Raw genomic sequence first — 27997 nt, 5'->3', positions numbered from 1 at the left:
TCAATCTGGAACAAGGAACACAGATAGTAAAATGAAAGTGCCTGTGCAATGTGAGGCAGAAAAGCTGGTGGCAGATGAACTAGATAAACTGCAACAATACCCCGATTCAGATGAGAGACAGAAGTAGTCAAATGAGGCACCTCTGCTTCCTTTAGAAGTATTACGTCAGAGCAGAGAGTATGCACACTGTATCACCTGTGCTCTGTCAGCAGCTCACATATGGATGTGGATGGAGAAGAGGTCGGGTGTTGAGCTGAATATGGAACCACATGAAGGAGGGGGCCTGAAGGAGCTGGTGCTTCGATGGTTTACTGAGACACAGGCACCGCTCGTCCAGCACAATGGAAACTTCCCTGATTGGTTTCAAGGCCTTGCTACAAGAAAGTAAGCAGCATACAAAAGAGCTTTGCTTCAGGACACGTAGAGACTAGTGACGAGAAGATACCCAGAAAGCTGATTCTGTTCACCTGGACGTAGTGAAGAAGCCACTTTGATGACTGACCAAACATTTCTCCCACTGAGAACGCGACGTCCAGATAAACAGAATCAACTTTCTGGGGTTTCCTTATCTAGATGACTGAGCACATGAAAAAAATTAGGCTTTTTTGTTAAGCACTTTGTGCAGCATAGACTGTTGGAAATGTGCTATATAAATAAATTTGACCTTGACCTTGACCTTGACCTTTTTTTATAGGAAGTTCAAGAATTTCTGCTTTACTGGGGCTTCATCACTTACTTGAGATTTCATTTGAACACTGTAAATACTGTAAATATCTCCCATCACTATTATGGTTTTACTGTCCGTGTTTGTGGGTAGCTACTGAGGAAATGCAGAGTTTGAATATCATTTTCATTCCATGCTACCTCATGCCTCACGTTAGGACTGCTGACTTGGTGTTAGACGAGGGAAGAACATGTAGGTGAACGTATTATGTATTTGTCCGTTTCTAATTACTTTTCACTGATTGGGATAAAATAGAGATGTAAATAGTGTTGCAGCAGTAGGACATGCACTTAGAGCTTTTTTTTCTTATACTTAAACATGTTTTGCTGAAAGCACCCACAAACTTTTACCTCAATGACTTTTTCAAAGCAAAAGTTTAGCTACATCTGTTTGGGAGAACAGGAGTTGTATTCAGAAAATAAAAAGCAGCCAATATTCTGTTCCATATTAATTAATATCACAGCCAAAAATGAGGTAAAATATGAATTGTCTTTGCTCGCGTCATACTATTCAGATTAAAGCTCCTTCTTAAAGACTGGCATTCGACATAAAAACGAGTCGAGAGCTAGTTGTAAGTTATAGCGCATTAGCTACAAGTCTGTTGACATTAATGACCAGAAGGCTCTTAATGAACGGCCGTGGCTGTGCTGAACAGAAGACGGCTGTTCCCGCTTCCAAGGAATTTTGCTTAGAGCGTTAAAAATGTTACCTCTGGATTCAGCATCAATAGAGCTCTGTTTTCTGAGTGATGTAAGAGTGAAATGAATAGTTTCATGGCGTGTTTCAAATCCAGTTTGACTGCCGGTTTGTTCAATTGGATCGGTTTTGTTTTCCGCTGCAGGGAAGCAGAGGATCTCCTGAGGGATAAAAGTATGGGCTGTTTTCTCATTCGTCTCAGTGATAAAGCCTTCGGCTACATCCTGTCCTACAAGTAAGGCAAAGCATGTCAACTGGACCTTGTTGAACTGTTTCAGTATTCTTCCTCATTCCTCTCTCTGCCTTCTCCCAAGGGGTAATGACAGGTGCCGCCATTTTGTTATCACCCAAAATCAAGACGGACATTTTATCATATCAGGAGACTCTCAGACATACGGCAGTCTCACCGAGCTGATCCAACACTACAAGGTCAGCGCCATCCAGCCCTTTGGAGAATATCTGACCTCCAGCTGTAATGAGGTGAGGCTGTCAGGGTTTATAGAAGTGGAACCCAGGCACAAGACACAGAAGGCAGATTGAATGAACCAAACAGCCATTTGATTAGGCTGGTGCAGAACAAAGAAGCCCCAAAGCAGTCGTCCCAGAATTAGGAAAACACTGGGAAGTGTGAACTATATGACACAGGAAATAACCCAAGAGATTACACTGCCACACAATGAACTGAGAGGCCCAGTAACAAGATGCATTTAACCTGAACCACAAACCTCCCCAAAGTACCTTTCTGTAATTACGAGTGTAAAGCTCCAGTCAAAGTAAGACATTTGTTATTACAGGAGAGAAGGGAGCCGGAGATCGACAGACGGATTGGGGCTGCAGCTGCAGTAATGCGGACGCTGCACCGGTCCGTCGTGGTGAAGAGGGAGCTGAGTGTAAAAGCGAAGCTCTCAATTTACCGGTCGATCTACGTCCCTACCCTCACCTATGGCCACGAGCTGTGGGTAGTGACCGAAAGAACGAGATCGCGGATACAAGCGGCAGAAATGAGCTTCCTCCGAAGGGTGGCTGGCCTCTCCCTTAGAGATAGGGTGAGAAGTTCGGCCATCCGGGAGGGGCTCAGAGTAGAGCAGCTGCTGCTCCACATCGAAAGGAGCCAGCTGAGGTGGTTCGGGCATCTGACAAGGATGCCTCCTGGGCGCCTCCTGGGTGAGGTGTTCCAGGCATGTCCCACCGGGAGGAGGCCCCGGGGCAGACCCAGGACACGCTGGAGAGATTATATCTCTCGGCTGGCCTGGGAACGCCTTGGTGTTCCCCCGGATAAGCTGGAGGAGGTGGCTGGGGAGAGGGAGGTCTGGGCTTCTCTGCTTAGGCTGCTGCCCCCGCGACCCGGCCCCGGAGTAAGCGGAAGAAGATGGATGGATGTTATTACAGGAAGGCTCAAAACATTTATAATAAGAAATAACTGCATTTCAAAATTTACAAACCTTTACAGCACACTGCATTGGAGGCAATTTACACTCCCGACTATTTCATTTGATGCTGTACATGCATTGTAACTTGAAACAGTTTTTTACAGAACACTGTATCATCACTGTTAGTGAGCGCTCCAAGCAGTTTGCTCTTTATGATTACCGTGGGTTCGTACAATAGCAAAGTTACATTGGTTTCCTATGAGGAACGTCAGCTGCTTTCATTTCATTCTGGCACATATAAAACTGATTCCTTGGTCACACTTAATTTGTTGACTGAGCGCCATAGTGCAAAAAAGGAATGCAAACCACTGACGAGAGCATTGGTTGACAGATTCCATAACAGTTCAACATAAACAGCACAAGAGCTAAAGCATGTAAACAGCAGGGCGTATTTCTTGTGTTCCTCGCATCCCTGTTTGGTCTTGAATGGGCCGACCAGTCTACGCCACAAAAACTCAAAGGTGGCACCACAGTAAGTGGCGGGTGGGAAGGATTCCATTCGCTCTGTAGGAGGTTGCTCATTCTTTTATCTTCCATAGGTTTACTGTACTTGGTCTCCAACAGACCACACACTGACAGGTGTGAAACCAACTGACTTAATCTTCATGAGCCAGTAGCCAGACTTCATTGATGGTATATCACTGGAGGGGACATAAAACCATATAAAACCACTGCGTGCTATTTACAACCAATGTGAGAAAACGGTGTACTTCATTATCTATGTATAATGAAGCTCAGCACAGCTTTAGAGCTTGTCCAGAAGAGTGCTTCCACATTGCTGTAACACAGCTCTTACCTGAGCATGTTACTCACTGAGACTGAGACAGCTGCTGCTGCTATAAGGCGTATATGATTTACTCATGAAAGTGGCCACTTTCATATATCATTTTAGTAAGAATCCAAAACATACAAGTTTCTTTTATATACTTTTTCTAGGGATATTATATCTGTTTTCACTCTTGTATGCTTTTCATACAAGTTTCACTCACAGATACAAACTCTATAAGGTTTATATGTATCTTTTCCATAAGGGTGATGGTGCTTGCATCTAAAAAAGGATGCAGTCCCTTTTTCATCCTTCAAAGCTTTCAACATCTGCCTATCCTTCTGTCTCTAGACTGGCAAAGTCCTCTCTCCATTGCTCCCACCATAGTTTCAGATGTTCAGTCAATGGGTCATCCCATCCTGTGCTTTGACATCTCTTGCAGGATTCTTTTTCTACTGAGAAGATGGGTAGTAGTACATCCCAGTGGGTTGTATGTGGATGCAATAGTGGACAATATTCCACACTGTATTACAGGTAGTCGAGGGATCTCTTATATACCAAGATGATGGGAGAAGGTCTTCACCATGTCTGTCTTGAAGGAAGATGATAAACCAACAACTGTGTTCTGCCCTAAATGTTTGAACAGTGTAACCCTCATCGTCTTTGCAAAGTATCACTCATCTGGGTGCTAGTGCTCTGGGGCAGTTGCAGCCAATCAGGAGACCTGTTTCACTATTGAGGGGTTAATCTATGGTTGGTGATAGGCAGGAGGGAGGTGGGTGTGTGCTGCAGAGGTGAAACCCGTCACATGGAGACCAGATACTGTTTTACTGTGCTTTCTCACAGAAGTGTCACAGTGTTGACATCCTTCACACCTGACCTTGCTTTTACCTCCTAGGACCTGGCATCCACATACAGTGGGGCAAAAAAGTATTTAGTCAGCCACCGATTGTGCAAGTTCCCCCACCTAAAATGATGACAGAGGTCCGTAATTTGCACCAGAGGTACACTTCAACTGTGAGAGACAGAATGTGAAAAAAAAAATCCATGAATCCACATGGTAGGATTTGTAAAGAATTTATTCGTAAATCAGGGTGGAAAATAAGTATTTGGTCACCTCAAACAAGGAAAATCTCTGGCTCTCACAGACCTGTAACGTCTTCTGTAAGAAGCTTTTCTGTCCCCCACTCGTTACCTGTATGAATGGCACCTGTTTGAACTCATCATCTGTATAAAAGACACCTGTCCACAGCCTCAAACAGTCAGACTCCAAACTCCGCCATGGCCAAGACCAAAGAGCTTTCGAAGGACACCAGGAAAAGTATTGTAGACCTGCACCAGACTGGGAAGAGTGAATCTACCCGTGATCTCATCCCGTGGGTCAAAATGATCATGAGAACGGTGAGCAAAGATCCCAGAACCACACGGGGGGACCTGGTGAATGACCTGCAGAGAGCTGGGACCAAAGTAACAAAGGTCACCATCAGTAACACACTACAACGGCAGGGAATCAAATCCCGCAGTGCCAGACGTGTTCCGCTGCTGAAGCCAGTGCATGTCCAGGCCCGTCTGAAGTTTGCCAGAGAGCACATGGATGATACAGCAGAGGATTGGGAGAATGTCATGTGGTCAGATGAAACCAAAGTAGAACTTTTTGGTATAAACTCAACTCGTCGTGTTTGGAGGAAGAAGAATACTGAGTTGCATCCCAAGAACACCATACCTACTGTGAAGCATGGGGGTGGAAACATCATGCTATGGGGCTGTTTTTCTGCCAAGGGGACAGGACGACTGATCCGTGTTAAGGACAGAATGAATGGGGCCATGTATCGTGAGATTTTGAGCCAAAACCTCCTTCCATCAGTGAGAACTTTGAAGATGAAACGAGGCTGGGTCTTCCAACATGACAATGATCCAAAACACACCGCCCGGGCAACAAAGGAGTGGCTCCGTAAGAAGCATTTGAAAGTCCTGGAGTGGCCTAGCCAGTCTGCAGACCTCAACCCCATAGAAAATCTGTGGCGGGAGTTGAAAGTCCGTGTTGCTCGGCGACAGCCCCAAAACATCACTGCTCTCGAGAAGATCTGCATGGAGGAATGGGCCAAAATACCAGCTACTGTGTGTGCAAACCTGGTAAAGACCTATAGTAAACGTTTGACCTCTGTTATTGCCAACAAAGGTTATGTTACAAAGTATTGAGTTGTATTTTTGTTATTGACCAAATACTTATTTTCCACCCTGATTTACGAATAAATTCTTTACAAATCCTACCATGTGGATTCATGGATTTTTCTTTCACATTCTGTCTCTCACAGTTGAAGTGTACCTCTGGTGCAAATTACTGACCTCTGTCATCATTTTAGGTGGGGGAACTTGCACAATCGGTGGCTGACTAAATACTTCTTTGCCCCACTGTATGTGGACATCACATTTTAGGATGTCTGGATGAAAATATCCACCACTTATATTATACACTGTATATCGAAATTTAAAACGAATGTCCTCATATGTGGATTTTTTCTCAGAAACGAAAATCAGGTAGTAAAAAAAATAAAAAAATAAAAAAATAAAAATCAGGTAATTCTTTGTTTTTACATTCATCAGGTCCCAATCAGCCCAAATAGCAAAGAGAAATTAAAAATGCATGCTGTGGAAGAGTTCAGGTCTTAGGAGGTCAAATACGTCCTTCTGTCTTCTAGAGACCTTTTTATGAGGTTTGTGCAGTTGTGAAGCTGATGTGAGTTTGGTGTTCCCCATGTGATCTGGTTGATGTCTTGTCACAGTGTACATTTGTTTTGGTGCTTGGTCCTTTTAATGTCCTTTAGCTTCTCACTGTCGCTGCGTAACTTGGGCGAAGAGCAGAGTTGAAGGTAACTGGGTTCCAGATGATTTCCACAACAGGAATGAAACTATGGCACTGAAACTGGGAAACTCTCCACTTCTATTAAAGCTTTTGTAACAGGCAGTTTCTGATTTTTCTCACTGTCATTCAATATTTCCAGGCCCTTTACATAAGGCATTGCTACCATTCATGGAGTCTGTAAAGTTCCTTTGGGATCTTTCGTCTGTACTTTTGGCAGGTTTGATAGCTTCTCTCTAAATGCTCTTTGAAAAACAAATGCCTGACCGTATTGTTGATTATGTTTTTTCCAGAACATGCCTTGTAGACATTACAAGTGGGGCCACCAATGCATTTTTTAAATCAGCAGCAGAGATGCCCTATTGGTCTATCAGTGACATTAAGGAGGTTTTCTATTGGATTTGCTCACCACTGAACACTGTTGGTTCCGGTGTGGGTAGCCTGCTCAGTGTTATACTGTCCTAAACACTTTGTGCTAGTAGAGCAACAGCAGGAGATGGAGATCCCATGGATCTGTCACATGGGTGTGCTGCGCTCTTAGCTGACTGGATACGACCAACCTGTAGTCTTTCTCCGTTACAAGCTTCTTTCTTATGCTCTTCTTCCAGAGTGATATCTGCACTAATATCTCCATCAGCACCTGTTAGCCTTTTATATGTGATTTTGAAAAAACAGTTACTGGCTTACATGCATCAGTGCTTTTGTCTCAAATCCACGTAACTTTTTATGTCAGCAGAGTTTCATAATGTCAGCGTCATCCTTTCCTTTTATTTTTCTCTAAATTGTCTGCAAGTGATGACGAGCATGTTTCGGTTCTGTCTGACTTCAGCTTTTCTCTTGGTGATAAGGTAATACGTCTATTTTTGATTTGTTTTTTAAAACGTCTCCCTTGATGTTAGTAAGAATTTTTTCTGTTGACATTCTGTTGTGTTCAGAGCAGCAAGATTCATCTGTACTGCTTTGGATGTTAGACTGCAGATATGTCAGCGTTTTTACTTATTATCAGTTGTTCGCTTTATACCCTCCTTCTTTGTTCACTTGCATTTTGAAGCAAGCTTTGTTCATTAATGTCCTCAGGACTCACTGGTGAAGCTTGTATATTGTCCATTTTCTGTGCAGCCTCCTCTAGTCTTTTGTCACTTCAGTTTTAGAGCACGTGCTGCCACCTGCAGGCCGTCATGAATGTACACTTTGACATTTTGAGACACTTCCACAGCAGCTTCTAGCCAAAGAACACTTAAGCCTAAGCTGACGGATTTTGTTGTGTATAGCAGTTTAACTCACGACTGTCGCAGAACAAGAGCTGAAGAAACTTTAATCAATAAAAGAAAAATCCATTAAAAACTATTAGCAAGATAAAAATAGCCATTTTTTGATGAAACTAAACTAGGTGTTTGCTGTCTGTGATTCAGTTAATGCCCTGAAGTATTTGGCCATTTTATCTTCAACACCACTGTTAATTGTTAGCATCAACAAAAACTACCGAGTGCTTCTCAGTTTATTTTGTTGACTGGACAGGAACACATTCCCAAATGCTTCTTTTTTCTGAGACCATATTAGTGCAACAGAGTCTTCCAAACACTGTTTGATAAACAGAAGGGCCTGCTGTTTTTATTTCACCAAGTTTATGAGAAATCATAACGCTGGTCAGATGGCTCCATCCCTGGGTATGCAAAGCTTGGTTCAAAAGTTCTTGTTGCTAGCAAAGGTCCAGATGTTCATTCCCACTGCATCAGTCAAGTTCTTGCAATCTTTTGCATGTTTAGTTCCATAATAGCAAATTCATTCTTAAACCTTAATCTTGTCCAATGTCTAATCCTTAAATGCAGCAGTCTGGTCTCCACAAGCTAATCATACCTTAACATGTGACTGAATTTGATGTCATGTCATCAGATGATCTGTCTGGTTTTGCTTGTTGAAGCTCTTATTAGACAATAATGTTGCCTGTGATTTTCAGGTGGACACAAATGAACTGTATGATGTGGTGAACTATAACACCAAACAGATGTCTGGGGTGAGCGTGCAGGCACTGCGGACTCTGTGGGATCAGAAAAGTGATCATCACAGCCATGTGGGTACTAATCAAAGGATTCAGCAGCAAAATGACCCTCCTGCAGTTCAGCCACCCATACCACCGAAATCCACAGCCAGAAGGCTGACGGGGACGGTGTCTGTGGATGCAATGTCTCTTTCCCAGGTAAGCTGGACCAAGTGTCCTTTTTGAAGAATACAAAATTATAAGTGCTGTAATTACATAACATGTAATTAAAAGTGTGCATCTCACCACATACAAAGCTTTATAGTCAAAATACTTCTTAGGGAATTACAATTTTATATTTAATTTTATTCAATAGCTCAAGAATCATGTAGGAGAAAATTTGTGTAAAACACTGCACGTGCATACTTATGTGCAAATTATGCTAATGTGTGCAGGTATGCAACACAGTTTCACAATAATTAAATGTTTGCTTTCAGTGGCAGCATCCAACAGCAAAATCCGTTTAATCCAACTTCACAGTTAAAGCTCATTTTGTGCATCAACACGACAAAGATTGCAAAGTAACATAATATGAGAGCTATATTTCATATGTATATGATAAGAACTGCATTACAAACTTGGACCAAAAATACAGTAATTCTTAACATTTGTGAAACCTGCATAAATATGACCTAAAATGTGACATGACCTGTAATACAGACAAATAAAGCACTGATCCAAAAAAAGAGAAAATGATCCAGTGTTACATTTCTGTAAGAGAAAAGTGTGAACCTCTCAGTATCGGGTGTGATGCTTTTGAGCAGCAAGAACTGCAACTAAACAGTTACTGCGCTGTTTGTCTGGACCTGAGAGCTGTTACACGTTTATGGCACGAACCACTCTCCTGATATTTTACTGTAGAATTTTCTGATAACGTTTAGAACTTATTAGTTTGTCAGTGATGGGAGCTATGCTTTCACCTTACAGTCTTGCCATCCAGTATGAGAGAGGCCTGTATTTAAGTTACTCTTACTCGATTACATGCCTTGCTGTTGAAGAGATCTTTGTTGGGCCAGGGTAACAGTGGTCTTGAATCTTCTGTTTAGCCACTGTGTATTTGAAGTACACAGAATCTGGTTTGGTGTGCTTTAATTAACTTCAGCAAACAGGTACAAAGGTTTACTAATGTGTGGAAAATGTGTTTCCTTACTCGACTCCACACACGTACAAAAACCCCACAATTTTATATATGACACAGAACGGTGTTTTGCAGCTTCCTGCATATGTACAGCCTAATAAGAGCGCGCTTGAACAGCCTTTCATGGCCATAGAATTACTTGATGGAGACTTTCAGCAGGACAGTGCACCTGCATGTCACTTTTGCTAAAATCACAATTACATCAGAAAGTCCTGCCTGTTCTGAGGTGGTGTTTAAATCTACTCAGTTTTATTGAGAATAAAATCTCAGACTCTGTTTCAGTTTCACCTGTAGATAATACTAGCTCTTTAGATGAATGTTTAATATGTTGTGTAATATCTACAGTTCCAGTTTGCTGTCCTGCCATCTGGCAGATCCACTGTTCATTTTGGTGACTGAATTTTTTCTGATGAAAGCAAAATGAAAAGTAAAATAAAAAATAATGCAGAAGGATAAAAATGATGAAATGAATTGACACATTTTTCAACGAGTGAAAATGAGATGAAAATATTCTGGAGAGATGAGAACAAATCATAAAGGAAGTTGAGTATAAACGTGACGCGAGTTTGGAAGTGATTCAATCAGAAGTAATCTCCTTGTTTGCTAAACTTTCACACACATTGATTTGCCTCAGGGAACAGTATAACCTTCCTTTTTCCCATGCTCTGTAAAACACAACAACATCTCAACACTTGAACATTTAATGAACATTTGATTTCATGGAAAATAATTTGCTTTTGGAGCAACGTGGTCAAACTTGGACACTTAATATTTTTGTTAACTGAATCAACTTTAGATTAAGTCAACTATAATCTTACGATATTTAATTGATCTTGATGCCTAAATTTGACGAAAATTCATTGTTGTTCGTCTTTTCCTTCAGAAGACTAAAAGTCAAAATTTTCTGTGAAAATGACTCAACGTCCAGTCAGTTGTTCTTCTTTTCCATCGTGCCATGTCCTTGGTAAAAGTAGATCATGTGATTCTTGGGCTTCATCTTGCAAATATAGAGCATCTTGAGGCAAATATTGTTATGAATTGGTGCTAAATACAATAAAATCTAATGAAATTTATTTAATTTAAAGAAATGTTAGTGAATTGTGTAACTGGACTACTTTGTCACTCTCATTTTTATTAAGGGTATGCCTCCAGGACCAAAAAGAGGGATTCCTCTAGGATTTACCCTGAGTGGTTCCTTGCCTGATACAACTTCACATCCAATGAAATCCCAGATGGACGCATACAGAGCAGATGGAATCATGGCAAACACAAATTCAGCAGTAATGTCTAACAAAGACTCGGTTGATGCAACTGACACAATGTACCCTGGTGATCTTTTTCCTGGCATCACAACCTCTCAGTCGACACAAGTAGAGAGCAGGAGCAAATCCCTACCACAACTGGACAACAACACCACAGAGGAGGAGTACTCCAACCAGCTCAGCAGCCTGTCTCTGACATCGCCTGCTCCAGGAAAGAGGGTTACCTGCCAAACCTATTCCCTCCACACACCCCATGAAAGCGTGATCAGGTCAGAAGAGCACAATGATGACCAGGAAATATCAAGATCCAACCCTCTGTACCAGACCTCTGAGGGGTCTGAAAGCCGTTCAACCCAGCGAGGAGATGACATGTATGCTGAGGTTCCTCCGGTGACAACTCCTGCTAGGCTGCGAGATGACACCTACGAGCAGATCCCTGGTGAGGCAGCTGCTGTTCAAGGCAACACTTATGAGACGCTGGACGACATGAAGACCAAGAAGTCAAAGTCCACCTGGAGTAAAAGTGTAAGCCTGAAAGAATACTATGCATTCCAGTTCTTACTGTAAGCAGCAAAATATTAATATATGAACTTTTCTTATGTTCTGTTTGCAGAACATGAAGTGGAAGAAATTCCTACCTGACTACAAGAAGAAATAAATGCAGAATCTGTTGTGGAGAACCTCCTTAATATAAACGAGATGAACATTGCTCCTCCAGTTATTTGTTCTTATATGCAGATGACTGTGTGCTGTGAGTGACATAGGGATAGAGATAAAGTCAAGATAAGAGGCTTACACATAGGTAAGATTAAGAAAATCAAAGCTACAAAAAACCCTGAGCTGGACAGACGAGGGTTTTTTGGGACTGAACCCAATCACAAATGTTTTTAAAGGATTGGTTTTGTCTGAGGTTGGGTCCTTGGATATGAACAATGTCTAATCTGTAACACCTGCTGTTAAATACTTGGATTTTATTGTTGACAAGAATCTCAGCACTGCTGTCATGGATTTGAATGGGAAAAAGGTTTGAAATCATTACGTTAGGTCCTGATCTTAGCCCTGTTTTAACTCACATCATCAGATCCTTTGAATCAAACTCAGGGCTGTAACGCACAAAAACATCCATAAATATTCTTATTTACTCACAATTTATTACAATTACTTATTTTCAGCAGATTAGACATGTGGTCTCCTTTGTCTCCGACCCTTATTGTGAAGCACTTTGTGGTTTTTATCCTGTGTAGAGTGCTTTTTAAATCAATAAAGTAAAGACCAACTGACAATAAGGCGGGTGGTTATGGGCTAACATTACAACAGCTAATATTAGGCTTCCGTGTCCTAAAAATCACTTTCCCTCTAAACAGGTTGAATATATTGTCACATCATGTCAGGATTAATTTTCCAGGTGTCTGAGTCAAACAATGTTAGATCAAAGTTTTATGAACGCCAGCTAACAAAACGGCAGCGCTTACTGACAGAAAGATTCAGGATATCCTGAGCAACTCAATTCAGTATTGTCATCAGATAGAAGTGAGCTCTGCTGATTGATCCACCCATCCTGGACAGATTTCTCAGCTTTACAGCCTTCTCCAGAGTAAATAGACATATTGACATAGTAAACTTGGCTATCTGAGTTGAAATAACAAATATGTGAAAACAGTATGCCACTTCCTAACCAATGAACAGACAACATTTTTCAAAAGGGTATCCACTCCAAGAAAGGAGGCGAGATGCTGAAACAAACTGATACGTACTCGGCCCTGGCTCATTAAGGGCAACTGTGCTGCAGAGACAACCATACCTAAGTACACCCAGTACTTTGAAGAGCTTAGAAATGCTCCTGTTGTTATTTTTCTACGTGTCCTTTGGCATCAGTGTCTTGTCTTGTGGTTTTAGGTAAAGTAAACTGACAAACACCAGGGTAAAAAGTGAAGCCAGTGCAAAATCAACAAAACTCCAACTCCTACAGGGGGTGATTTTAAAAAGAAGTTAGTTAGTCAGTAAAAAATAAATAATAAAGTGTGCTAACACAGGTAGCTATAGTCACTAGCTATCTGTAGGTCTCAATTCTTTAATTATCTTTAATTATTGTTTTTTATGTAAATGGTTTACAGGCACCATGATACTGAAAAATGCAGCCGTACACGCTGTCTTACATCCACTTGTTGGAATCACTGTACTGATCTCATTTATGAGATGACCATGCTGTTTGTGCTTCTGGAGGTGTGGGACCTGATGGACCAACCAGAGGGCAGCAGGTCGAACATGTGGTGGGTGGGGTGCAAGGAGTCACCTGTGATTGCTTCCAGGTAAGCAAAGGGCAGCCAATGATTTTTTTGGGGCAGTTCTCAGTAGTGTGTACCAAACACCAAGGCAGCAGGAGAGCACGCTCTTCACTGAGGAGCTGTAGAAGGCCAGCGGCAGCTTCTAGGTTATCCTTTCTCAAGACACGGAGTAAGTGCAGCCAGTGCAGGTCCGGGGGGACAAAGATATTGGTTGGGTGGCTTGGGGGTACAGTCATAGATGTATAGGGCACACAGTAGGGGCTGAGAGCGTAGTCCTGTGAGGAAATCTTTGATCATGGAGCAGGTGGCAGGGGGGTGTGGAGGTGGTCTAATTTGGATTCAGGATGTCTGGGATTATAGTGCTGAATTCTGAGCTGTAGTCCATGAAGAGCATCCTTATATAGCTCTTCCTGTTTTCAAGATGGGTCAGCGCTCTACAGATGGGTCAAGGGATGAGGGTAGACAGTCCCTGATGTGCAGCGACACTATCTGCTCGAAGCACTTCATGACTACAGACGTTAGGGCTATCGGTCTGTAGTCGTTGAGCCTGTGTAGACCAGACATTTTGGGGATGAGAACAGTAGTGGAGGCCTTCAGAGAGTGGTGTGAGTCAGGGAGAGGTTGAAGAGCCTGGTGAGGATCCCCCCAGTTGGTCAGCACATTTGTAGTTGGTGAGGGCTTGGATGCCTCTCCACACCTGGTGCAGGTTGTTATCAGTTAGGAAGCCCTCTGTCCTCCTCCTGTAAACCTCCTTGGCCTGTTTGATGCCCCTCCTCATGTTGACTGTAGCAGTGCTGTACAGGTAACTGTCTCCTCAACCTGAATTACAAGTTCAACACAATGGACTCGAGTGAAGTGGATGCAGGAGGGTGACGAGATAGCCTAAAACATAGTTAAAAATGAGACAAGGAAGCAAAACTAAATGCAAAACAGAGGAGACATCTAGCTGTGCAAAATAAAATGGGCAGTAAACTTGTGGAACAGAGAAAAGACACTGGAAAAGCTAGACTAACCAAAACAGAAAGGATTACTTAATCAGTATAAACACTCCATGTAAATATTTATTTAAAAATATTAATTAAAAACACTCAATACAAATGCAGTTAAATCAGCACAACATTTATTTTCAAATACAAAGAAATACAAAAAAATACATATCAGCTGGGCACTTTTCTGCTGACTAATAAACAAGCATATTTCCATTACTTGAGCTTGTTATTTAAACATTTTTTAACTATGATAAGATTTAAATTTTATATATTTGGTTTATTTGAAACTTTAATCTTCATCTTCACTGACCACAGTAAGCACACCATCTTTGATGGAGGGTTCATGTCTCCTGGCATTAGGGTTGGAGAAGGTTGGGGGAGGGGCATTTATAGATTGGTGTTGATAGATTTTAAATTTGTAAAATGTTAAATGCAACTACCCATGACCGTGCCGGATAGCTAGTTAGCTAGCACATTTACTATTAGCTAAAGTGGTTTTTGCTGCTGCTACTGAAGCGCAGAACACATGAATTTGGGACTTCTGAGGGTGCAGTTGAGCGCTTGCATTCACTGATCTGAGAGGTTGTAACCACAGAGTTATAGCTGTAAGCAGTTAAAAAATTAAATAAATAAATGAGTAAAAACTGAATTGCAAACATTAATCTACACATTTATGTATATTTTCTCTGTAACTATACATTTAAAGCGCAAGTGAAAATACAAGTTTACATTTTTTTTTACACATTATCTCTTTTTTTGACAGCTCTCGCATTTTGCAACGTATTTACTTCCATATATCGGCCCTAAAGGAAAAGTTGATAGTTGGGACGTATATTTCTGACCACTAGATGTCTGATGTCAGAATTATGTCGTTTTTCTGCGGCAGCGAATGAGAAGAAGAAAATACGGAAGTACGGCTCCCAAACACATTCCCGTTGGAAGAGTAAAATACTGCAGATTGCCGTATTTGCTTTGAAACGAAGCATATCTTGGACTAAATATTCAATCTCAATAAGACGATGGGGACTAGAGACGATGAATACGATTATTTATTCAAAGGTAAAAATGTGAATTTCTCGTTAGTGTCGTAGCTTTTAGCCGATAAGCTAAACAGGCCAGCTGGTCAGCTGTCAGGCTAACTAAGCCAGCGTCAACCTTTGTGCTGTGGTTGATTTTCACCGAGCTTTCAGGAAATTGTAGGGAAATTGATTTGAGGGTGTATACCTCTAAACGGCCTTCACTTGAGGGTTGGCGTTATAGTGCTATTTTCTTTACGTACGGTGTATTGAAGTGATGGGGCGAAAAGAAAAGAACATTAGCTGTTAGCTACTGTTAGCTTGTTGATGGTAGGCGCGGACACGCCTAGCGTTAACCGTTATCACGTTATCTTAGGTCGAGCTTGACAAGCTACAGGAACTTGTGTGAGGATTGGAAAGAATGCGTTAAGAGCTGCTTCATGAACACGTGACCACAATTTTAAAAATGACCCAAATCATTCTTTTCGCCATTATGTTATTTTTAAAGTATTTTTATTACTGTGAATGTGTAAAATTTGCTTAAAAACTCAGGAAGATTACTTTTACTATTTTTGTGTCATAACAGTGCTTCTTGGTAATAAGTCGTGTGCTGGTGGAATGCTTTTCTATTACTCCTTAAATGGTATCGCATGTTTGGGTTGCACCCATGAAGAACTATGCCAATGTCAAACAACTATCAACTCTTGTTTTGAGCTTCTGGTACGCCAGGTATGGACAATCTGATGTCTGATTAGCAGGGCATGAACCTGATCAGTCAACATGTTTGACTGATCTGGATGAGATCCATGTCATAGGGCAACTTCAAGTTGGTGTTTTACAAGACTAAGTTTCAGCATTATTTTTGAGTGAGTCCTAGTGCCATCTCCACATTGAAGGCCAGGTCCCATATGAGGGTGGATATCAGAGACAGGCTGTGCAGTCGGTGTCCCAACAAGACAACATCACAAACACACTGTCAGTGTGGTACTCAGTCTTCTACAGATTTGCAATCAAAGTTTGGAGGACAATATTTCTTATGGTTTTGTAACCAGACAACCTGGAACAGACTGCCATGACTGCCCTTCACTGTTAGTTTCATTTAGTGTTGATAATGGGTGCAGTTGAACCCTGAATGTGTATAGGAATGTTACGTTCAGCAATGAGTCCAGATTGTGCTTACTGCAGTTGGCTCATAGTGTCAAGTGTCAGAGTATGGAGAGGATGTGGAGAACCCTGTGCTGATTTATGCACCGATACGGTGAAAGCTTTTGGTGGAGGCAGTGTGATGGTGAAGAGCAGCATCTTCCTCAGTGAAAAAACAAAGCTTCTCATCACTGGTAATCTCAGTGGAGCTAGATATCAAGATGAGTTTCTGTAACCAGTGGCAATCCATATCTCCACAGTCTGGGAACAATCTCTGTCCTCCAAGACGCTTAACCCACACAGAGTGGAGTTTATCAGAGACTAAATCCAGAATATAGGTGTGGAGAGCATGGAATGACCTGCCAGCAGTCCTGATGTCAACACAGCTGAATGCTTGTGGCATCAGCATGGAGGGTGCTAGTCCTGCCAGAGTAACCAACACAACCACACTGGCTGCCTTGTAATAAATATGGGTTGAAGGATGCAATCCCACAGCAGTGTGTGACCAAGCATGAGGATAAGATGAGGCTGTCGTGGCTGTTTGGTTCCTCCACATGCTACTGAAGTCTCTGTTAAATGAATAAATTGTGAAATTGCCAGTGTGTCTTGTTTCTTCACACTTTCAATCCAATAACTGAATAACGAGTCAGCAGCAGAATATGTCTGACGTTGGCATTGGAAGTTTTGGCAAGTTGTTATTGGTGTAACCCACATACTCACCTTTGTTACTTAACCCACAACTCTGTCTTCCTTTCACCATCAGGCAGCATTTAAGGGGAAATAAACAGGTTCTTTAATGGTTTAAGATTTATTGCCAGGCAACATTCTTCCATTAAAGAAATAATGAACCGAACACTAATTTCATTACTTTCTGTGCTAAGTTATATATTTGTACCCACACTAGTTTCTGTGATAGGCCAACAGGACAGTTCTTTTTATTTTATTTTTTAAAGATTTAGTGGCTTTTTTTGAACAACCAACAACCTATGAGATAAACAGCAGACTTTCACATATGGCAAAATTCACTTTAGATATTTGGGATCCCACCACTCTCCTCATTTTGCTGTCACATTCCTGTTTATAAAATTTGCCTTTTCCTGCTGTGTGCTTTTGAGGTCCCAGTTGAAGCTGTCACAAAATTATTAACACGCTTTATGAGTTGTTTTTTCTGTATTCGTTGCAGTATGATGACTACTAACAAAGTTCAAGACAGACAGGCTTTCTCTGCCTTTGCTTGTTTAACAAAACCTCATTGAAGTTTTCAGGCGGGTGACCTCATACCTTTCCCTATTGAAGATAACGGGAATCACAGAGTTGATTATCAGCTTTCTCTGTTACACCGGGCTTTCTGCTTCAGGATCTGTGCATGCTCACAGAAAAATGGGTGTTTTGTAGGTTATGATTCTTCTTTTGGGTAGAAAAGGATCCCCAAGATTGCTGCCTGTGCTACTCAAAACATTATTATGACTTCTAAGGTGACGGCTGCACATTAGAGCGCTTTAAACTGAACATATTGTGTGAGGTTACATATGTGCACATGTCTGGGATCAGTCCAAAGTATCTACCCAACAGTCGTTGCATTTTTCTTTTATGTTCCTGTGGTTGGAACATGATTAACGGTGAAGGCCACCATAAAGGCCCTGCAGTGGGAAAACATCCTCATAACATCCCAGAATTTCATAAAACACGAACCGCTTTGTTCTCTTACAGTAGAAACATGGCTAGGCTTTTTGAAAATTGTTGTTTTTCTAATCTATGTGGGCCTATCGTGCTCCCAAAGACTGAAAATGAACAGCTGCAGATGTTTTTTTTTGAATTTGTGTGTATCTGTTTTAGGCCTTTATCTGTAGTGGACTTGCTTATTGTCAGATTTCTGCTGGAGTAGGCTCTAATCCTACCGGCATCACCAGAAAACACTGATGCTAACTAGTTTGTAGAAAATGGATATGATGTTAGGCGTGGATATTACTAAAGAATATCACACAAGAGTAGTAATGCTAAGTTATCGCAGCTCTAGTTTTGACATAAGTGTAATTATTGGCTATGAGCTGTGTTTAGCTGATGAGATGAGCTCCAGGAATATTTCTGATGATTGTGTTATTTTATGCAGAGGCTGCATTGCAATTATTGCTGGGAAGGGTTTCATTTTAATGTGAAAAATATAAGGTTCATTTTGACTTAAATATTATTTCTTTTGTAACAGAAGTCAAACGTGTACTGCAACATTACGTATATTGTTTATTTTAAATAAGTACAGTTTAACAGTGTAACTGTTTCTTCACCATCTCCCAGTTGAACTTTCACACTGCTAGACTGCAGCTACACCTTATGTACATTCTGTAGTAGTCATTTCATTTCTGTAATCCTGTATTTTCTGTATATAAGATTTAGATTGGCTATTATATTGTTGGTTTATATACCTTTGTGTGTGTGTGTATGTACACAGCGCTCCCTCGTTTATCGCGGGAGTTAAGTTCTAAAAATAACCCATGATAGGTGAAATCTGCGAAGTAGGCAACTTTATTTTTAGTTATTATCAGTTATTCTAGATGTTTTAAGGCGGTGAAACCCCTCACTACACACTTAATACACTTTTCTCAGACAGGCGTGAACATTTTCACACTTTTCTCTCTTGTTTAAACTCTCAAAGTTCAAACCAAAGGCTCCTGCAAGTGACGACGTTTTGTCAACATTGTTGTTTTTTTGGGCGACAACGTACAAACATACAGTACAGCATTTCAGAGTTACACTGCCAGCCACTGAACAATTCTGTACTGTACAGGAGGCACAGCACGAGATTGATTGACAATGGTCTACAGTAGGGATGGGTATCGTTTAGGTTTTATCCGATACCGGTGCCAAACCAGTACTTTTGAAATGGTGCCGGTGCTCAAACGGTGCTCAAACCGGTGCTTAAGGAATGGAGAACACAAACTTTGTCCAACAATCAAACAAGAGGACAGCCGCATGTAGCTATGATGATGTTTGCTAGTTCACCTTACATGCATTAATGTAATAACGTGGTTAGCCTACTCAACGTAAATTACACACGAACAACATGAAGCTACTCACGCAGAGAAGAACGGCTGCTGCTGCATCATCATCCTCATCATTTCTGCTACACTGGCAGGGCTAGGGGCCAGGACTCTCCTCTTCGTGTTTTTGGGGGATGTTGCATAACAGGCAACCCACCCGCAGTAGATGTGCTCGGTGTGAGGTCTCGCAGCAAGCTATCAAATACGGCGCATTTCTCGGCTTTTTAAAAAAACGCTATGCGTCGCCAGGTGTTTCATCAGTTTCGAGGTGTTACCTCCTTTGACAGTATCACAGTATCAGCTTAAAGCACTTGTTGCTGCTGAGTTTGCATATTTTGCTGTGAAGTACAGCCAGACTTCTGACCGCTTCGCCTTGGACATTTTTAATCTGTAGCTCTGCTCTAACAGAACGTACGTACCTGGGCCCGCCTACTACGCTCGCAAAGGTAAAATGATTGGCTAGAATCTAAAGTGTATCACAGCTCAGGAAAAAAAGCACCGAAATAAAGCACCGAAATGTGCACTGCTTTTCGGTCTGGTTACTACCGTTTATGTCAGAAAACGGGATGGGTACACCGGTACCCATCCCTAGTCTACAGCCAACCGCGTTATAGCGAGGGACCTGTGTGTGTGTGTGTGTGTGTGTGTGTGTGTGTGTGTGTGTGTGTGTGTGTGTGTGTGTGTGTGTGTGTGTGTGTAAAAACATGGATGGAATAAGTTCTGTGGACTTTATATTGAGCATCTTTTATACCGGTATCATTTTACTGTTTTCTTGCCCAGATTCAGTTACGTTGCATTTTCTCCATTGTGTGATTCAGTGGTCCTTATTGGGGATTCGGGTGTGGGAAAGAGTAACCTGTTGTCCCGCTTCACCCGCAATGAGTTCAACCTGGAGAGCAAGAGCACCATTGGAGTCGAGTTTGCCACGCGGAGTATCCAGGTGGATGGCAAGACGGTGAAGGCCCAGATATGGGACACAGCGGGTCAGGAGCGTTACCGAGCCATAACCTCAGCGTGAGTATAACAGCGACTGCCAGAGGAGGATTCACGTCTAGATCTCTTGTTATATATCAGTGAATTAATTTTATTAAGTTAATAACCACCAGTGTTACTTATTTAGTAATTCCATCAGATGAGTTGGATATTTCAAGGGAAAATTGTTATCCAAAAAACATCCACAGTTCTCCACTCTTAAAAACCAAGTAAATTTCTTGGAATATTAATATTTTTTTACTCAAAAAAACCCAAAACAAAGTCAATAAGTTGAGCTGATGTAAAAATCTTACAGTTTCTTGAGGAAATGATGTGTTGTGGGCTGATGTAGTTCAATGACTGTTCAGTCGTTGGAAAATCATGACCATAGCTAATATTGACCGAATAATAAACCACAGCCCTCCAACATACCCCTCAGCACCTGCACACACAGTGTTCAGGTTTGTTTCAGCTCTCACTGCGACAGTGTAATAACGAGTGTGTCCATGTGCACATGGCTCTGATGCAGATACTACCGTGGGGCCGTTGGTGCTCTCCTGGTCTATGACATTGCCAAGCATTTAACTTATGAGAATGTGGAGCGCTGGCTGAAGGAGCTGAGGGATCACGCTGACAGCAACATTGTTATCATGCTGGTGGGCAACAAGAGTGACCTGCGCCACCTCAGGGCTGTTCCCACTGATGAGGCCCGGGCTTTTGCTGGTGAGACATCCTTTTCTGTTACCCTGTGGAATAAAGTGTCTATTAAGTATCACAATTACACAGAAATCTCATGATAGAATACCCTAAATGGCAATTCTAGAGCCTGAAATCTTGTAAAAATTCTAAATATTAGAACTATGCTCTGAGGATCAATGCATTAGTGATACTAGTAATAAGACCCATCTTTCATTTGCTGTGCTACACAGTGAAGTAATTCTGTGTAACTGTGTGTGGTGCACACATTCAGATAAACCTGTGTAATGGCTCAGACTGACTCAGTGTTTGTGAAAATGCTACATATATGATCTGTTCATAATGATTGTTCCGCTTTGCCCCGCAGAGAAGAATGGCTTATCTTTTCTGGAGACATCGGCTTTGGACTCCACCAATGTAGAGACGGCCTTCCAGACCATTCTGACAGGTGTGTGATGTGTGTGCACCTTTAGACTCCTGTCCTTTCACAGGTCACCATAAGGTAAAAAATACCCATCAAGTAACACACTGTTGGCCACTGATATCTGAGGGAATGCTGCCCAGTTGAACAGGTGTCTTTGTTATCAAGAGCTGTCACTTTTATGAGGCCGGTCACAGTGTGAGGAAGTTTGGTGCCAAGTGAACTTCTGCTGCTGGGAGTAAACAGAGTTGACCCCACAGCCTTTCTGGACTCACTTTATGTCATAGTGGGTTGTTTACAGTTTTTATGGGGATTATCCAGGCAAATATTTTGTTTTAGTGTGTGTGTGTGTGTGTGTGTGTGTGTGTGTGTGTGTGTGTGTGTGTGTGTGTGTGTGTGTGTGTGTGTGTGTGTGTGTGTCAGACTGTAAACTAGGGTTGGGCGATATGTAAAAATTTTCCAACCAACAATCATCAGTCCAATAATCGCTGATGGGCGATATGTTAACGCATGTGCAGACTTTTTGATGGGCCGAGCAATGTAATCATGCACAGACTGATTTGCAAACTGATTTCCCCCCCAAAAAATTAGGCCTGTCGGCATTAACGTGGTCATCGCGTTAACATGATTAAAATTTTTAACGAGCTCAACCCATCTGGAGCGCAGACTGAACAAACTTTGGAGAAACTGCCGAAATCCGTTGACAGAGACATTTCAGGGATTTTGAGTCAGTCTGCGCTGCAGATACGTTAATTGTAAATCGCATCAGTCATGGCGACGGCGCGTTAACGCTGACAGCACTAAAAAAATATAAAGTCACCAATTTGGGATGAAAGACGTAAGCCTAAGGATGTAACCAAAGCAGCGTGTCACGTGTGCAGACGTATAGTGTGAGCAAAGTACTCAGACTAACTTGGATGAGCATGTACGTGTCCACCATCCGGTGAGTATGCTAGGCTATCGCCCGCTTCTGCAGCTCCATCGACGAGCATCTGGGCGCACTCTGAGGAGGGGGCGTTTGCTCGCAGATGAAAGAGGGTGCTGTTAAAACAGCGCTGTTTTTTCTTCTGTTGACTGCTTCTATTAGCGCCATCATTATTAGCAAACTTACTGATGGGCAGACAAATAAATAAATCGCCTGTTTAAAAACAATCGTCGATATATTCGTCCAACCCTACTCTAAACATATTTCTGTTGAAAAGTTGAGCACTTTGATTTAGATTTGATGGGTACTGACTCTCTTTTGGCATCAGTGGCCGTTAGAGTAACTGCAGTTTTCCATCGGAGATTGCTCTTTGGTTGTGTTCATACTTTAAATGTGTAATTGTACTTAAAGTGAACAACAAACGTGATACTCGGGTTTTAGATTTTTTCTCTCCATAGAGTACCGAGCACAATGACACTCAGTGCTCTCTGCTAGAATCCAATCACAGTTGGTTTACTCTGATTAAATACTGTTTCGCCTTCTGTTTAATGTTTGCCTTGTAATTCTCCCCAGATTTGCAGGTTGCAACTAACTACTTTTCTGCAGGAACATATTTGCACAGTGTTTTTAATAACATGTGACACTGGGGAATAAAATGCATGCATGGTATTTGTTAGATAACACTGTGTGATGACCAGAAAGTAGGCGTGATCTACATCCTGGTCACAGGACGACAGTACTTGGAAGAGGCGGAGCCAACATTTAAAGCTCGATTGATTTTCAGCTAGACACTTACGGGATGTTATGAAAGTTTTAAAAGAGTCTCTTTCAGTGATAGTTGTAGTAATGACTTGCATGATGAGAAAAGTCGGCCATTGTTTTTTTGGCTGCCATGCTTCCTGTTAGTCAGCTGCATGGAGGAATTACACGCCTTCCATAAGAATAATTTGTTTTGTCACATGTCTATCATCTATCAACTTGACGCATTACTTTTCTTCTCCTCCTCGTCCTCCCATCAGAGATTTACCGTATCGTCTCCCAGAAGCAGATGTCGGAGCGCCAGGAGAGCGACATGTCTCCCAGCAACAACGTGGTTAATATCCAGGTGCAGCCCACTGAGAACAAACCAAAGATGCAGTGCTGTCAGAACATCTAGCCCAGCCTCAGATCCGCTACTATCTCTCCCCCCAATTCCCCCATTTCTCCCTGTCCTTTCCTCCCTCGATCCCCATCAACCTTAAGCCCCGCCCTCGGATAATAGACTGCCTCGACATACTGTTTGGCGTGTGGGGAATGAGCCGCAGCTTCGAAGCCGTGACCTGATCTCTGCACCTACCTCCTCCTGCTAACCCTATTCTTCCCCTTCCCCCAGTAAATATTATCCCAGTTTAGGATGAACCCATGTGGGGCGGCCCTCCCTAAGCAGAGCCCCGTTGTCTTTAGACTACTGCAGGACAGCAAGCAGCAGGCATTTCATATCACGTTAGATTTCATTACTGCAGATGCGCTGACATGTCACAAAAATGTCTTAATATATGAATGTGATTCGTTTTCTTCTTCTCAAGCTCAGTGCTCCAGTTGATTTCTCCACCTTTTTTAATGTCTTGTATCATATATCTGCTACTAAATCTGAATTTAAAGCTTTGCCTCTGTTATTTTAGCGCCCCTCACCTCCTCTTTAGTGCAATGTACTGTTTTGGAAACTACGTGGATGTATCGAGCACATTGCGGACGTTTGCTCCGGTAGTGTCATGCTGTTTGATGTGATTTCTGTGAAAATGACGCCGGACTCTTTTACATTTGTTGAGCTTCAGTTAGTGGAAAGGCCAGGGGAGTGTAGCTAGCATGTGGCGCGCAGCCTGGTAAACTTTGTCGGCATCGTCACTGCATTTGCAGCAGGTGACGGGTTCGTGACAGCATGCCGAAGATGGACCTCTGACGTCCAGGTGGTTGACTTGAACTGGACTAAATGTGGAACACTATCATCATTTTAGGAACCCTGAACAGGAAGCCTGTGCATTTGAATCATCATGTTCTATTTTAAGTGGCTGCATACCGAGTTACTCATGCTCACGTTGAACGGGACTGAATACAGAATAAATCTAGCAGGCTTTTTTGCTCAGCATTAAGAAAACATGCATTAATTTCCAACATATTTGACCACTATGCAGAAACTAGCACATGGCTGTTTGGGTTTTTTCCTCTAATGCGACTTCTATAGCAAGTGAAGGAAAAAGAAGTATGAGTAAAGTAGCTGATTGCAGTCTTGTATGACATTCCTATTATAGTCAGTAATCTTATAATGTGAAGTTTCCTGTTGTCTAGCCAATTCTGCTTTGCATGTAACCACAGTACTGTAGTTAAGACACACTGAGAAAGATGTTTTTCAAGGTTTGATTTGCTTAATAAATCATGCACTTAAGTGTAAGAGCTGATCTAGTAAACATGCTTACTTATTTAGGATTAGGCTTTTGCTGCACATACAAAATTTGGACCTCTTTTGCCAGTTTGGGACACCGGGTCTGTCTAAGAACCAAAAAGTGACGTGGAGTCTGAACCGAACCTAATTTAGTGTGAAGTTGCTCCTCTGGCAAACAACAAAAGTCAGCGGCTTAAGCTTCTGGCCAACTTACGAATGCCTCCTCGACCTGTGGAGACCGCTTCTCATACGCTCACTAACAGCTCACCGTCGTGTCCGCCTCCTCATTAACCTAGCTTTGTGTGTCTCTCGAGGAGGAGGACAGCCATGTTGCCCCTGTCACATAAAGCCTACGCACACCAAGCTGCCTCTGACTTCAACACAATGCATGGCTTTGTGTACGACTGCACCTCCACATTGTATCGCCTTATGTAGCTAACATTGTCATTACCATTTATGAAATCTTGATGGTTGGTTAGGCTTGGCTAACGAATACAACATGCTTAACGAGTTAGCTCAGTTTAATCCGCTAACTGGCAGGCTCCTGCTAAAAGCCTTCAAGCTGAAATTTCAGGTTATCGCAGACATATACAAAGCCCGAACTTGGTGTATGTGTCTAGCAGCAGAGGGTAAATGGGTAACTCCAGAATGTGTGAGCTTTAGCTGGCCGTGCCAATGGCGTTTTATCGAACAGACGGCACTGTCCACTGGGCCTCTCCAGACTTGACAGCAGGAAATCTGTGGACAAAGCAATTTCTTTCTTCTGACAATATGATTTCTTGTTTCATGTACCTTTGTTGTCTTCATTTTTCCCTGTGTGTGTATGTGTGTGTGTTTCTTTGTTTTTTTTAAATATGTGTTTTGATTTCTTTCTTTTTTTAACTATTGAATTCTATAACTGACTGTAATTTCAGTGTAAACACATAAGTGAGAAATTATGTCATTTCAATGAATTTGGAGCGTTAAATATGAGAACGGGTCAAAATGAACGGTTTTGTTCTGTACAGATTGATAAATTGTACAATTGTGTCTATATCTTAAGTTATCAATTCATCTTAATAAAGCGCACCGGTCAAAAAGCTTTCTGGATTTTACTTTTTTTTTAACTGTAGTTTTTTATTGTACTGTGAAGTCTTACTGCCGTCAGGTATAACATTATGGCCACTGACAGGTGACGTGAATACTACTGATCATCTCATCATAGTGTCAGTGAACATTTTTCCCTCAGAGTTACGTTAGAAACAGGAAAAATGGGCAAGCATAAGAATTTGAGCGGGTTTGACGATGGCCACATTGTGATGGTTAGATCTGTGTGAACTTTGAGCCTAGGTCATCAGCTACATGACTGGGCTTCCAAACTGAAGCTCTTGTGTTGCCAGCCAGTGGTCAGTATACTGACGTCAGATCTTAACGTTGGTTCTATGACATCGCCTGATATTGACTAAACATTGTTTCAATGTTTCCTTGCTATCTGTGTAGCTTTTTAAAATGTCCAAAAAAGGAACAGTAAAGCTTTTTTATGCATGTGAGGCGCAAAGGCTGGTGCAATTCAATCGATGAACTGCTCTGGCTCAAAATGCAGAAAAGTTATGCTGGTTTTAATCAAAAGCTGTCAGGACACACCGTGCACAGCAGTTTGTTGTGTATGGGGCTGCAGAGCCGCAGACCAGTCAGGGTGCCTGCGCCGAAATATCCACTGCAGAAAGTGGCAACAATGGGCACACGAGCATCGGGACTGGACCATGGTCCGAGCATTGAGGCCTGGGCTGATGAATCACACTTTCTTTTACTTCACAGGATGGCTAGGTGTGTGTGTGTCGCACACCTGGGGAACACCTGGCACTATGGGAAGAAGGCAAGCCGGCGGAGGCAGTGTGATTCTTCATGGCTTCGGCATCTTTCAGCAGGATAATGCATCTTGCTACGAAACAAAAAAGACAAATTCAATCCAGTTAAGGAAGTCCAATACATGGAGGCTCTACCTGGCAACTTAAAGAATCTGTTGCTAACGTCTTGGTGCCAGATACCACAGCATATCTTCAAGGGTCCGGTGGACTCCATGACTTGATGGGTCACAGCTGTTTTGGCAGTAAAACAGCTGTCTGTTTTTGCTTTATAAAGCATTTATAAATGAAATTGAAAGTACAGTTATTTTCTCAATAGAAAAATGACACAGACAAAGCACAAAGAGATGCAGAACATAAAAATATTTATTTCCAGATGCAAACAGAACACTGTAATGTAGGTAGGGTCAGAGTAATAATATGATCTCTCTCTCCAGCGTGTCCTGGGTCTGCCCCGGGGCCTCCTGGTGGGACATGCCCGGAACACCTCGACCAGGAGGCGCCCAGGAGGCATCCTTGTCAGATGCTCGAACCACCTCAACTGGCTTCTTTCGATGTGGAGGAGCAGCGGCTCTACTCTGAGCTCCGCCCGGATGTCCAAACCCCTCACGCTATCTGTAAGGGAGACACCAGCTACGCTTTGGAGGAAGCTCATTTCCGGCGCTTGTATCCGCAGTCTCGTTTTTCCGGTCCCTACCCACTGCTCGTGACCATAGGTGAGGGTGGTGACGTAGATTGACCGGGAAATTGAGAGCTTGGCTTTTACACTCATATTTATTCAATACAGTAACAATACAGTAACAGTTTTATAGGTTAGAGATTTTAAAATTCAATGGAAATGACCACTGAAGTATTAAGTTAGTAGTAAACTAAGGAAAGGAGACTAATTAAACCAAAAATAATGAATGTTTTTGTTTGACCCCAGTCCCATCCACTAACAAAGGAGGCTTGTCTGCGTTATTTTTCTGTTGTGAAGATAGCTAAGACTTGTTTGATGAAGAGTGAAGTATTTAGCCTTTAGCACAGTATTAACCCTTTCACGCATAGCGGTCACGACAGTGGACAGCTATTCAAAGGCTGTTTTCTTGCACTTGTGTCAGTGTTGATGGCATACTTGCACATAAACCACTACATTGGACATGTGTCACTCCATACCAGTGGCGGTCCTAGCCTGTTTGGCGCCCTGGGCGAACACTCCCTCTGGCGCGGATATTAAACATATTAAGGATTGCACATTAACATAAAACTGTTGTCGGAACTGTACTGAATTTCACCAGAGAAACACACACACACACACACACACACACACACACACACACACACACACACACACACACA

The 27997-nt window shown here is 42.1% G+C and overlaps 2 protein-coding genes across 2 annotated transcripts; both read left to right on the top strand.

Annotated features, from left to right (window-relative positions):
- The first annotated feature begins 223 nt into the window (after positions 1–223).
- Positions 224–11861, top strand: LOC102211607 (uncharacterized). Its single transcript, XM_005742886.2, has 6 exons — positions 224–384; positions 1566–1655; positions 1735–1849; positions 8434–8673; positions 10792–11439; positions 11528–11861. The coding sequence occupies exons 1-6, from the start codon at positions 224–226 to the stop codon at positions 11570–11572; spliced, it is 1299 nt and encodes a 432-aa protein (XP_005742943.2). The 3' UTR covers positions 11573–11861.
- Positions 11862–15039: 3178 nt separating this feature from the next.
- On the top strand, positions 15040–25896 carry rab11a (RAB11a, member RAS oncogene family). Its single transcript, XM_005742837.1, has 5 exons — positions 15040–15247; positions 20201–20396; positions 20884–21077; positions 21418–21498; positions 23416–25896. The coding sequence occupies exons 1-5, from the start codon at positions 15208–15210 to the stop codon at positions 23550–23552; spliced, it is 648 nt and encodes a 215-aa protein (XP_005742894.1). The 5' UTR covers positions 15040–15207; the 3' UTR covers positions 23553–25896.
- Positions 25897–27997: the final 2101 nt, after the last annotated feature.

The sequence above is a fragment of the Pundamilia nyererei genome, unplaced genomic scaffold (genome assembly GCF_000239375.1).
Source record: "Pundamilia nyererei isolate P.nyererei 1_Seehausen unplaced genomic scaffold, PunNye1.0 scaffold00124, whole genome shotgun sequence".
Taxonomy (NCBI): domain Eukaryota; kingdom Metazoa; phylum Chordata; class Actinopteri; order Cichliformes; family Cichlidae; genus Pundamilia; species Pundamilia nyererei.
The sequence above is the reverse complement of the archived record's forward strand: the minus strand, read 5'-3'. Positions and strand labels throughout refer to the sequence as shown.